The following is a 12002-nucleotide window of genomic DNA, read 5'->3' as shown; positions in this document are numbered from 1 at the left end:
CCTAATGTGGTTATAAGATATGTGATACATATAAAAGACCGAATACATAAAACAAACACACCAACCAACATCCTTACTTTAGACAAAGTTTGATGATAAAGTTGTCCTAGAATACATTCAAAGCACCAATAGTGAAGAGCCAAACGCTTTGGTTGATCCATTGGCAAGTGATCTAGAGCTTTGGCCGTTGTTAAAAAAGTAAGCATCTCCTCGTACCAAGATGAGGGAGGATTCATAGGTCCATGTGCTAGATCGATAGCTATTGCAATGGCAAAGAGCTCAACATTAGGAAAACCATCAACCATACCGATCAGAACTTCATTGGAATCTAGCTGAGAAAGAAAATCAACAACCACATGCTGAACACTTGGTTGATGAATAACCCAAAACTCAGACTCTTGAAGCAATAAGATACATTGAGCCAATCGACCAATAACATTCTATTGCACCAAGGTTGGTTATACATTAAGTGACGAACACCCACTTTGCAATTATTAACTAATGAAAGTGTACATTTAAAGAGAAAGTGAATTGTTGTATACTTACAACTTTGGTAGATTTCTCGCCTACTTTTGGATGGGGAGTCTCCTCTACCCACTTTACAAAGTGATGGACAAGGGTGCACTTTTTGCATGTGTGGCCAAAAAAGAAGAAGTCATTCTTGGTTTTTTTGTAGTGTGTCCTTTTTGGCATGTAATGGTGCCTATGTCCAAGCCCACATTCAGAAAGTATCGGCCCACATTTGGGGCAATGGTTGGGCATCCGTCACTCATTGTGAAACTGCCCTAAGTTACGTTTTGGATTTGCTGCCCTCAACGTAACCTAAAAGGAGTCTTGGACCCGCCTAAGACACAATCAAATTGGAATATGCTTTTGCTTTTGTGGAAATGATAACGATAATAATAAGAATAAGGAGAAATGCTAAATCATCAATGAGGACAAATGATAATAATAATAATAATTACGATACGATACAAGGGGAACAGACCTCATCCTCAAACATATGCCACAGGGGATGGTTTACATCGACCTAAACCCATCTTCCTCCTCCGCTGTCCGCCTAGGGTTTAAGCTCCGGCTATAAGGAAGAGCTACTTACTCAACACGAGCCGAGGTTTCTGGGCGCTCCTGCGTGTTTCTGCTCCCTGCCGTTAGGGTTTTCAGCAGCGTCAACACGGCCCTGCCTTTCAGTGTCACACCAGGTTTTATTGGCCTCAAATTGGATTGCCAGCTCTTAATCACTGCATTGCAGCTGACATTGTAGCATCGAGCAAGTTTACTTCAGGGAATGCAAAGTTCTTTGGCGATTGCGCAAATTCATTGGCAGCTGAGGTCTTTTCACCATTGATACTGCAACCGGAAAATATTGCTTTCTGTTCTTACGGCATTCCTTTCCTGATAGTGAAATTTTGTGCATTTCCGGTGCTGGATGCATTTGCCAGAAATTGGTAGAGTCTCCGTTTTCATTAGCTCAAGCGGGGCTTGACTAACCTTTCTTAATGCAGGTTTGCTCTCAATTGTATGCTATACGAGGGGTCTAGGTAATCGAAGTACTTGCTGTTAGTGCTTCAATTGGAGATTTCATGGCTGGAAAGGCAAATAAAAACAAGAATAAAGGAAAGGCTAGTGCTACCTCAGCAGAGAATGCATCAGGAGGTGTTGATGATGTTATAGCAGCAGATAACTCTGTGTCAAACGAAGCAGGGAACAATGAATCGGCTGTAGTTGACATTAATGATGAAGAAGATGTTAAAGACAGCACAGCAGTAGCAGGTTCAGAGTCTGCGTCAGGTGATAATGTAGGAAAATCCAATGGAGCTAAGAAAGATAGTAAAGATGCCGCAGCTCCATTGTCTGAAACTGAAAGCCATTCAGATGGTATGGGCTGAACTTGTGAGCTAATCTTTTGGGGGAACTTAGAATTATCAACTAAGATGATCAGTTACTCTCCAGTACTTTTAAAGCTTGACTGATACTTTTCTCAGGAGAATTACGACTGTATTCTATGGCTGTGAGAGGGCCGTCTGGAGAAAAGCTTGATTTGCAGGTTTGTTGAACAATTGCTTTCCAATCACATATGGTCTTTTTAGTGAAGCCATATGGTACACTCGCTTGAGTCAACTAGAGGTGTGATTGCTCTGGTGTGCTTGCAAAAATACATGTCAAGCTTGACTATCTGCTGCCCCGTTTCAGGTGAATCCAGTGGATTCTGTGATAGAACTGCGGCAGTTTTTACTGGATGCACCAGAGACGTGTTTCTACACCTGCTATGATCTGATCCTTGTTGCACCAGATGGCACCAGACATCAGTTAGCTGATTTCTATGAAATTGGGGATGTTGCTGATGTGACTTCTGGCCAGTGCTCATTAGAGATGGTGAATGGTGCGTCTTTCACTCAATGATGAGCATTTTTCCCAGCTCTCGTATCCATGTACTCTAATTTGTAAATCGCAACAGGAATTTAGTTATATCCTTAATTCTGTATGGAGTTGGTGCTGTAAGGTGCACTATGTGCTCTTTGATATGATGACTTTTTTCCGTGAAAAAAGTCTTGAAATAAAGGCTGTGAAGGGACATTGTAGTCCTTCACATTCATGTGTCTTGGTGTTTAATCTTTTCAACTGTTTTGACAACATTCATTTTGCAGCTTTGTATGATGATAGGTCTGTGAGGACTCATCTGCGGAGGACAAGAGATCTTCTTTGCACAACAAGTTTTCATTCCTCTTTCTCAACAGCTTTAGCCATGGAAAATGAGTCCAAGAAACAAATTGTTGCAGGTGTGTTAGGTAGAGGCTAGTGCACATGATCATGCCTTTGTGTTAGAATCAGTGCTGGAAGTTAAAGTGTTGTACACAATAGTATCACACTCACCAACTTGATTTTAATTTTGTACACATTACTCTTAGGCACTTGCAGGGTAATAAACTATCCTAGAAACCTACCAATAGTACATACTAGACCATATTTGTCAGTTTTTATTACCAGTTTTGGACACTTGCAGTGGAAATAAACTATCCTGGATACCCACCAATGGCTAGTCAGATTCTATAACCAGTTTTATTAATAAATCGTGTACACGAGATCTGTTTTGAGTGTTCTCACGATAGTGCTTAACTAGCCTTGCTATCTGAGTATATGCGACAAATGGAAGAGTGGCTGAGAGGAGTGTCGCATAGTTACTCTTAAGTGTAGGGGTTTCAGAAAGGCGTGCTTGAGATGAACAGAAGAGTGGTTAAGAGAAGTCTCACATGGTTGCTTGAGTGTAAAAGCCTCAAAGGTGAAGCTACTGAAAGTTTCCAAACGTTAGTGGTTTGCATGAGCACACTTCTAGACACGAATCTACCTGAATGTGTGCATGAATCTGCCCTTTTGATGCATACTTATAGTCTTGTCGCTACATGGGTACCTGCACTTGTGTCTGTTTTCTAGCACAGGCATCGGATATTTGGTGAGTATACTCATAAAGCTAGCCATAAATGAAACTTGCTTATAGAAACACGCTGAAAGCTCTAGCTTAATTGACCAATTAGTCCATCACTTCAAAGGCATCATGATACAAGTTCCCTCTTACTGCCTAACTTGTTCTCGTCATAGCTCTTTGTTTATTCAGCAAAGGTGTAGTTGATGTGTTATATTTGGTCTTGTATGGCTTTGAATGACATGATTCTCTTCTTCTGGATTTAGTGGAGTTCATGTCATTTAAGATTTTGCACATACTAGAGCACTTTACCACCATTTTGAGATGATTTTGAGTGTTAATGTTCTTGATGATGTTTCTTTTTGATTGAATTGAAAAAGTTTCAGAAAAGTGTAGACCTATCAGTTCAAGTTTTGTGAACAAACTGGAATATCTGTGAGCTGACTCTCTCTTTTAAAAAAATTTAATGCAGGAATTACCAAGTCGGAAGCACCTGAGTTAGAAGGCCTGGGCTTTATGGAAGATTCAATGGGACAGCTAGGAAATCTTGTAACTGCTCCCAATTTGCAAGAGATAAAATGTGTTGAAAGCATTGCATTCTCTTCATTTAATCCTGTTCCTGGATTCAGAAGGTGTGTGATGGTTGGTTATTCACTGGCTTTAAAGCATGCATTTTGCTGAAGAGTGCACTTTATTGTCAGTCCTTTTAATTTTATTCTTGGTGCATGCATGCTGCATGTGCAATCTACACACTGCTAGGCTGCGCATACTCTGCTCTTTACAAACAGATGTCTTTTTTGGATTGCTTGTGTTACATTTTGATCATCCTAATGGTGGAGCATGCTATTTTTGAAATTCAATACATTTTCTGAGTTTTGTCTATCACTTGGGACATACATATATACATACATACATACATATGTATGTTTGTATATATATGCATCTCTCTCTCTCTCTCTCTATATATATATATATATATATATATATATATATATATATGTATGTATGTATGTATGTATGTATGTATGTATGTATGTATGTGTTTTGGGGGGGGGGTTTGGGGTGTGTGTGTGTGTGAATAAGCAGAATGTTACATTTGCTAGGCTCTCCGTAGTTGAGTCATGAATAGTTTAGCTGCATGAGGTAAGTTTTATACAAGCGATTGGCTTGAGAAGTCTTGTTTGTTTTATTTTACTTGCTTAGTGTTTGTTTGCTTATGTAACATGCACAACCTTGATTTGACATGGAGTAGGCTGTTTGGCTTTTGTGAAGAAATATGCATGAATGTTTTTTAAAGACTTTGGATTATTGAACAGATTCCGACTTGATTGTTAATGTTTCTTTTGAATGCATGCCCTCTTGTGAAAAAGATAGCGCCTAGGTGAATGTTTATTTTTCCGCAAAAAAAGGTGTAGATACACATATACATATATATGATGGAAAGAAACCATGGAGTGTAACACCTCTTAGGTTGATTTTCTTGTAGGATGTTTTAGGGAGTATGGTGGAAAGAAACAATGGTGGAGTGCAACACCGCTCGGGTTTATTGGCCTATAGGATAAAGAATAGGCTATGATGGTCCAAGTGTACGGAAGCTCTTGCATTTATGGTAGAGTCCCCTTGAAGCTACTCCCAACAATCTTTGAGGGAGTGGGTGATGGATGGCCAGAGCTCAATCAAAGTGACATACTCTAAGAGGCTCTCTCTCACTATTGAAGATCGATTGGCAACAGACTTTCCAAATATATAGTAATTATGTCCCACATTTTTAATTGTGGCATAGTTGGCTTGAGGATTGAAACTAGCCTTTCTTCTTGGATAGGGCGGTAAAACCTAATCAAGCACTTAATTACAATAATTAATGACTGAGCATAAGTTGAAATATACACATTACCTTAACAATCTTGGACAATAGATACCCGGTTGGCCCCAAAATTGGCACCTCTTTTGTATTTCATTATCTTTAATTGCTAATGGATAGTGTACAAGTTGAGATTCCACAATCTCCTTTGCTAATCCAAAAGCCCCTTGTTGCACATCAGTAAGCAAGTTGGGTCAATTGCCCCTTGATTTTCACCTAGGAATTGCACAAATGGAACCTCCAATTGGCCAATTGCCACCGCAATTTACATTGGATAACCTAGCATCCGAAATCCTTGTCATTTCCACGAATCAGGTGCTGATTTTAATGTACAATGTCTATTTTTGTCGGCATGGGTTCCAAGGTGGTGATTAAACCCTAATTTTTGTAGAATTTTAGGGTTTACAGTAGAAATCCTCTTGTTGTCCACCAAACTTGGCAGGGATTTGTTGAGAATGGTTGAGAAATGCTGAGATCTTTCGAGAAATTATTGGAGAAGGTGAGAGAAAACCAAGATGAAAGAGAAGAAAACCTTGAAATCTCCTGTGGCTTACTCCAGCTTGCATTTAATGCAGTCCTACTGCTAGGCACGTGGAAGGTGATTCCTTGCTGTCTCTTGCTTGCTGAGGCCCCTAGATGGCTGTTATATTTATTGTTACATTTATGGTGTAACTAATTGGAAAACAAGTGCGAGAGATGACCCTCCGAGGGTCTTGGGCACCCGAACGGGGTCAAGGGGAGTCTAGGAAGTGAGTGAGTTTTAAAAATAGTATAACTCACGTAAAGGGGACGGTTGGCAAGAGAGTCACGACTTGGGGGGTTCTAGCCAGCAACTTACTAGACGTGGCTGGGGGGAGAATGGAAGCAAGCTCTCGTGCTTGTTTTCCATAGAATACAGTGGGGGCACCGGTAGAAGAGAGTTCTAGATAGGTCATGCATGTGATACTGGTATCAGAGCGATTTTGATCACGTCGTGTTAGAGGCTGCACTTGGGGTCACACCAATGGAGCCGTTGATGCTGTGCCGTTTGCAAGCCGGGTTGTTTTCCGCCGAAATGATCAAGTCTCGCCGAAACAAATATGCCTCATTTCTAGTCAAAACGGTTACGTCCTGCGTTATTACGGGCCATATTAACTATAACTTTGGCCACGACCCTGTTTCCACACAACGTGGCTGTTGTGTTTAATCACACCCTTACCCAACGCCCCTGCCGATAGGTTTTTTTGCGACGCGACCTACACAGATTGGAGGAAAGTCGCATTGTTCCTCACGTTTTTTCTATCACTAAGCTGTAAAGGCCGTCGACATCTGCCCTATCACTGTAATCAGGGAAGTACCTAATCTTTGTATACAAATTTCTTGTATTTGCTTTCCAATTCTAGTGTATAGATGGAGGGGAAAGAGAGAGAGGGGTCCACACAACGTGGCTGTTATGTTTAATCACACCCTTACCCAATGCCCCTGCCGATAGGTTTTGTTGCCACGTGACCTACACAGATTGGAGAAAAGTTGCATTGTTCCTCGCGTTTTTTCTATCACTAAGCTGTAAAGGCTGTCGACATCTGCCCTATCATTGTAATCAGGGAAGTACCTAATCTTTGTACACAAATTTCTTGTATTTGCTTTCCAATTCTAGTGTATAGATGGAGGGGAGAGAGAGAGAGAGGGGGTAATCGAAGGCTCTAGTTCTGGGGACCACCCTATGTTGGATCCCCATGAAACGGAAATACAAGAAGAACAATGGGAAGAATTTTTTGCTACTCAAGAATAATTTGATGATCGAACTGACCCTGTGCAAGCACAGGGGTTCAAATGGAGTTGCTAACTCAAGTACTCACCGAAATAAAATCCCAATTAGCCTTATTACTAGAAAGGGATAAAGGTAAGGTACAAACCTCAGATATTCCATCTTCATCGAAAGATCTTGATGTGACTATGTGAGACCCTAAGGAACCCCACCAAAAGGTAAGGGATAACCTAGTGTTAAAAGATATGAAACCCCCTTAGTTTCACGGGGAGGAAAAAGGCAGAAATAAAGACACTATCTTTAATTTCCTCCAAAAATGGGAAGATTTGCACATATTAAAAAATACTACACCACATCTTGAAGCGTTGGAGGCTAGTTTAACCTTGAGGCCAAAGGCATATAAATGGTGGAGAACTTTAAAGGAGGCAAGTAAAATACCTGAAACTTGGGCTCAATTTGAATAGGTCTTTTTGAAAGAATTCATTCCTGAAAATGAAATGGAAAGAAATTGGGAAGATTAGGATTTTGTTAGACAAAAGGGAAGACCTTTGTTGACATATCTCGAGGAGTATCGTGAGATAATCCTCAAATTGGAAGGAATAGACGAATTTTAAAAGACGAGGATTCATAAGAGGACTAGATAAGGCCTAAAAAAAGGAAGTGAAAAGAAGTTCACCTAAGACGCTTGGAGAGGCAATTAAATTTGCATTAATCAATGAAGATAATATGCATCCAGGTGCACTCACTAGTCTCATTGATACGGAGCCCAAGACTAAGAAATTGGAGGCCTCAAAATTTGTAGGCAAATCTAAAAGAAAAATGCCATTCCTTAAGGGTAAGAAACAGCCCTTTGAAAAGAAACAATACGTAAGGCCAAAGTTATGTCAAGATGACTTTGATAAGGTAAAAAAAGAAAGGCCGTGTTTCAATTGCCTATCTTCTAACCATGTTGCTTGGAATTGCCCTCAAAGGAAAAAGGGGGAAGATAAAGGAAAGGATAAGGACAAGGGCAAGGGAAACGAGAAACAAATCCATGTAGTGCAAACCCTGGAATTAAAGGGGCACGAAAAGTATAAATCTTTAGAGGTCTTGTACAAGAATGTACAACACAGGTGTTGTATGTCAACTTCTATGTGGCAGCCTACCTTTGGGCCACATGATTTAGTTAGAGTGCACGGATTGATAGCGGGAAAGAGGGTTGGAGTCATGATTGATGACTTTGCCACCCACAATTTCATAAATTATGCATTTGTCAAAAAGTTGAAACTTCCCCAATAAAAGAGTGAGTATCAATATGCTGTTCGTATGATGCAAGGTCAGGATAATAAAATATGGGATACAATGGTATCCAATTTGGATTAATTTGGAAATCGAGATCGAAGGATATAAAGATAAGCTTGATTTCCAAATTATGAATATGGAAAGAGCCGATATTGCTTTAGGGAGGGAGTGACTATGGGGACTAGAACCATCCTTAAGCGTAGTTATCATCATAATACATTGGAATTTGAAAGGGATGGTAAGACTTTTGTGATTCATGGTGAACATGAAGTATTTGATAACCCTTTGATTTGTTCCCTTGAAGTTCAGAAGCTAATAAAGAAGGAAGCTTGTGAGGTATATATGTTATGGTCCCTTCCTGTACAGAACACTTTTACTTTTTGTAATATAAAGCAACAATTTTCTTATGTTTGTGAGTTGAATGTAAATAATGAATTAAGTGGATTGTTAGAAGAATTTAAAGATGTGTTTCCTTTTGAGTTACCAAGTGGCCTTCCACCAATTGGGGTGATGTAAATCACCCAATTGACATAGATAGGGATACACACCCTACTTCTAAACCACCTTATAAGCTAAGTGAAACACAACACCAAGAAGTCGAAAGAAAAATTAAGGATTACCTTGATAAAGGGTTTATACAACCCAGCAATTCACCTTGGGCTTTGCCAATTTTATTGGTGAAGAAAAAATATGGTTCTATGCAACTTTGTGTTGATTATAGAGCACTTAATAAAATAACGGTGAAAAATAATTTTCCTATGCTCAGAATGGAAGATCTTTTTGATCAATTATCAGGGGCGAAATTCTTCACAAAGATTGATTTAAGATTAGACAATCACCAAGTAAGAATTAAGGCCTAGGATGTTCCTAAGACGACATTTCGTACTAGATACAGACATTATGATTTTTGGTGATGCCTTTTGGCCTCACTAATGTACCAGCTACTTTTATGAAGTTGATGAATAGTGTGTTACGGCCCTATCTAGGATATTTTGTAGTAGTCTTCTTGGATGATATCTTGATCTTTAGTAAATCAGGAGAAGAACATTTGGAACACTTACGGTTAGTATTCCAATTGTTAAAAACCCATTCCCTTTATGCGAAGAAAACTAACTGTGAATTCATCGCACAGGAGGTCAAATATTTGGGACATATTATCTCGAAAGAGGGAATCAAGATGGATCTAGAAAAAGTAAGGGCAATTATTGAATAGCCATCTCCAAAGAACGTGGAAGAGTTGCAGACCTTCCTAGGTTTATTTGGATCTTATTGTAGATTCATTCGAGATTACGCCAAAACAGCTGTTCTAATGACAGACCAACTTAAAGGAAAAGGGAAGAGCTTTAATTGGGAAACAGACCAAAATGAAAGTTTTCAAAAACTTAAGGTAGCCATTGCTACAACTCTAGTACTATTAATTGTGGATCCCAATAAACCATTCGTGGTTGAAGTTGATGCTAGTGATAGGGCAGTAGGCGCGGTCTTATTACAAGAAGGTCGACCAGTTGCTTTTGAAAGCAAGAAATTAGACCGTGCAAAACGGAATTATTCTGTTTATAAGAGGGAGCTGTATGCAATAGTACATGCAATGAAGAAATGGAGGCACTATTTGTATGGTGCCAAACTTTTGATATTGTCGGATCATGAAAGCATTAAGTGGCTTAATGGCCAACCGGATCTACTTGGGCGTAAAGCCAGATGGGCCGAACTCCTTCAAGAGTTCAACTATGAGATAAGGTATAGAAAAGGGAAGTACAATATAGTGGTTGATGCGCTCAACAGAATGGCCATCATAAATGAATTGAGTTTTACTCAATTCACTTTCGATTTGCTTGAAATCTAAAAGGGAAATGCCAGGTTGATCCGGCATATTACAACATATGGGAAGCAATAGAAAATGGGGATTCAAATGGAAGGGCCTCCATTGAGAAAGGAACATCTAAGGATGCTCAACAAGGAAATGGAGTATGAGGGGTTGCTCAATTGGGATTCAAGTGGAAGAATTTTACCATTGATAATGGTTATTTACTCTACAAGGGTAGGATATGTATCCCGAAAGATGAAGAAATAAGGCGCCAGATACTTACCCCTAGTGCGAGACATCCAGGAGTTAATAAGACTTAATAGTCTTATTAAAAGGTAGTCCTATTGGCCTGGAATGAATAAGGACGTCCTTGACTATGTGGTCAAATGTAGTAAATGCCAGGTTAATAAAGCTGAAAGATTGAAAATGGGAGGACTTCTCCATCAATTAGAGATTCCTTCGGGAAAATGGAAGAGTATCTCCATGGACTTTATTGCTGCATTACCCAAAACACAGAGGGGGCACGACTCTGTGTGGGTGATTGTGGATAGGTTAACCAAAATGGCTAGGTTTATTTCAACTTTAACTGATGCTAAAACGCTAGAATTGGCTAGATTGTTCATAGAGAACATATACCGATTGTATGGCCTTCCGGAAAATATAGTTTCTGATTGGGATAGAAAATTTGATAGTTAATTTTGGCGTGCTATATTTAGGAAATTGGATAACCAAATCCTTGAAGATATGTTGAGAGCATATGCAAGTAAAAGGAAAACTAATTGGGAAGAGTAATTACCGATAGTAGAGTTTGCATATAATAATGCCAAGCACTCTTCCACTGGATATTGCCCATTTATGCTAATGTATGGGTTTCAGCCCATAGCTCCTCATGCAGTAGGATTGCATAAGGAAAAGGTTTAGGCAGCAAAGGATTTTTTGGAGGATATGAGTAGTATGTTAAAATTTGCTCAAGAAAATATTAAGAAAGCTCAAAATCGGGCTAGAGCTTATGTATATCCTCACCGAAGAGACATCTTCTTTGAAGAAGGAGAATTGGTCTATCTTAGGGTGCCTGAACAAACTAAAACCATGAAAATGGGACGATGTCCAAAGCTTTCACCCAGGTATTGTGGTCCATTCACAATACTTAAGAGGGTGGGAAAACAAGCTTACAAGCTCCAACTACCTACTGGTAGTAAAACATATCCAATTTTCCATGTAAGTAAGTTAAGAAAAAAGCTGGGTGATATGGATAATATAATCTTTAATGATACATTGAGGAGCTAATAGGTGACCAATCTATTCCACATGAACCAAAAAGAATTTTAAGTGTTCGTAATAGACGAACGAGGAATACTATTTATTAAGAATATGTGGTGAAATGCAAAGATTGTTCAGAAGAAAGCTCAACATGGAAGCAAGCAAGTAGCTTAGTGAAAAGGTTGTCCAATTCACAGTTGGACCTTCCAAATATCGTTTTGGAGGATGAAACCGATTCTTAAGGGGAAGGAAATGTTACGTTTATTGTTACATTTATGGTGTAACTAATTGGGGAACAAGTGCGAGAGATGACCGTTCGGGGGCCTTGGGCACCCGAATGGGGTCAAGGGGAGTCTAGGAAGTGAGTGAATTATAATAATAGTATAACTCACCTGAAGGGGACGGTTGGCAGGAGAGTCACGACTTGAGGGGTTCTAGCCAGCAACTTACTAGACGTGGTTGGGGGGAGAATGGAAGTAGGCTCTCGTGCTCGTTTTCCATAGAATACAGTGGGGGCACCGGCAGAAGAGAGTTCCGGATAGGTCCTGCATGTAATAATGGCTGTCTTCTATAGCAATTTTTTTTTGTTGATAAAAAAATGAATCAGTAGCTTTCCCCACTCTCTCTC

At 39.6% G+C, this 12002-nt stretch overlaps 1 protein-coding gene across 1 annotated transcript in view; it reads left to right on the top strand.

The window, feature by feature from the left end:
* Positions 1-986: 986 nt before the first annotated feature.
* NOXY38 (tetratricopeptide repeat (TPR)-containing protein) overlaps positions 987-12002 on the top strand; it is a 52355-nt gene continuing 41339 nt past the window's right edge. Inside the window, exons 1-6 of the mRNA XM_087662425.1 lie at positions 987-1332; positions 1506-1878; positions 1986-2047; positions 2194-2383; positions 2649-2780; positions 3894-4053. Of these exons, the coding sequence (XP_087518551.1) occupies positions 1584-1878; positions 1986-2047; positions 2194-2383; positions 2649-2780; positions 3894-4053 (839 nt within the window). The 5' untranslated portion in view covers positions 987-1332; positions 1506-1583. The remainder of the gene's footprint in view (positions 1333-1505; positions 1879-1985; positions 2048-2193; positions 2384-2648; positions 2781-3893; positions 4054-12002) is intronic.

Source organism: Lygodium microphyllum, chromosome 22, assembly GCF_053477565.2.
Source record: "Lygodium microphyllum isolate KBCC chromosome 22, Lygodium_microphyllum_v1.1.10, whole genome shotgun sequence".
NCBI lineage: Eukaryota > Viridiplantae > Streptophyta > Polypodiopsida > Schizaeales > Lygodiaceae > Lygodium > Lygodium microphyllum.
This window is presented reverse-complemented; position numbering and strand designations above follow the sequence as displayed.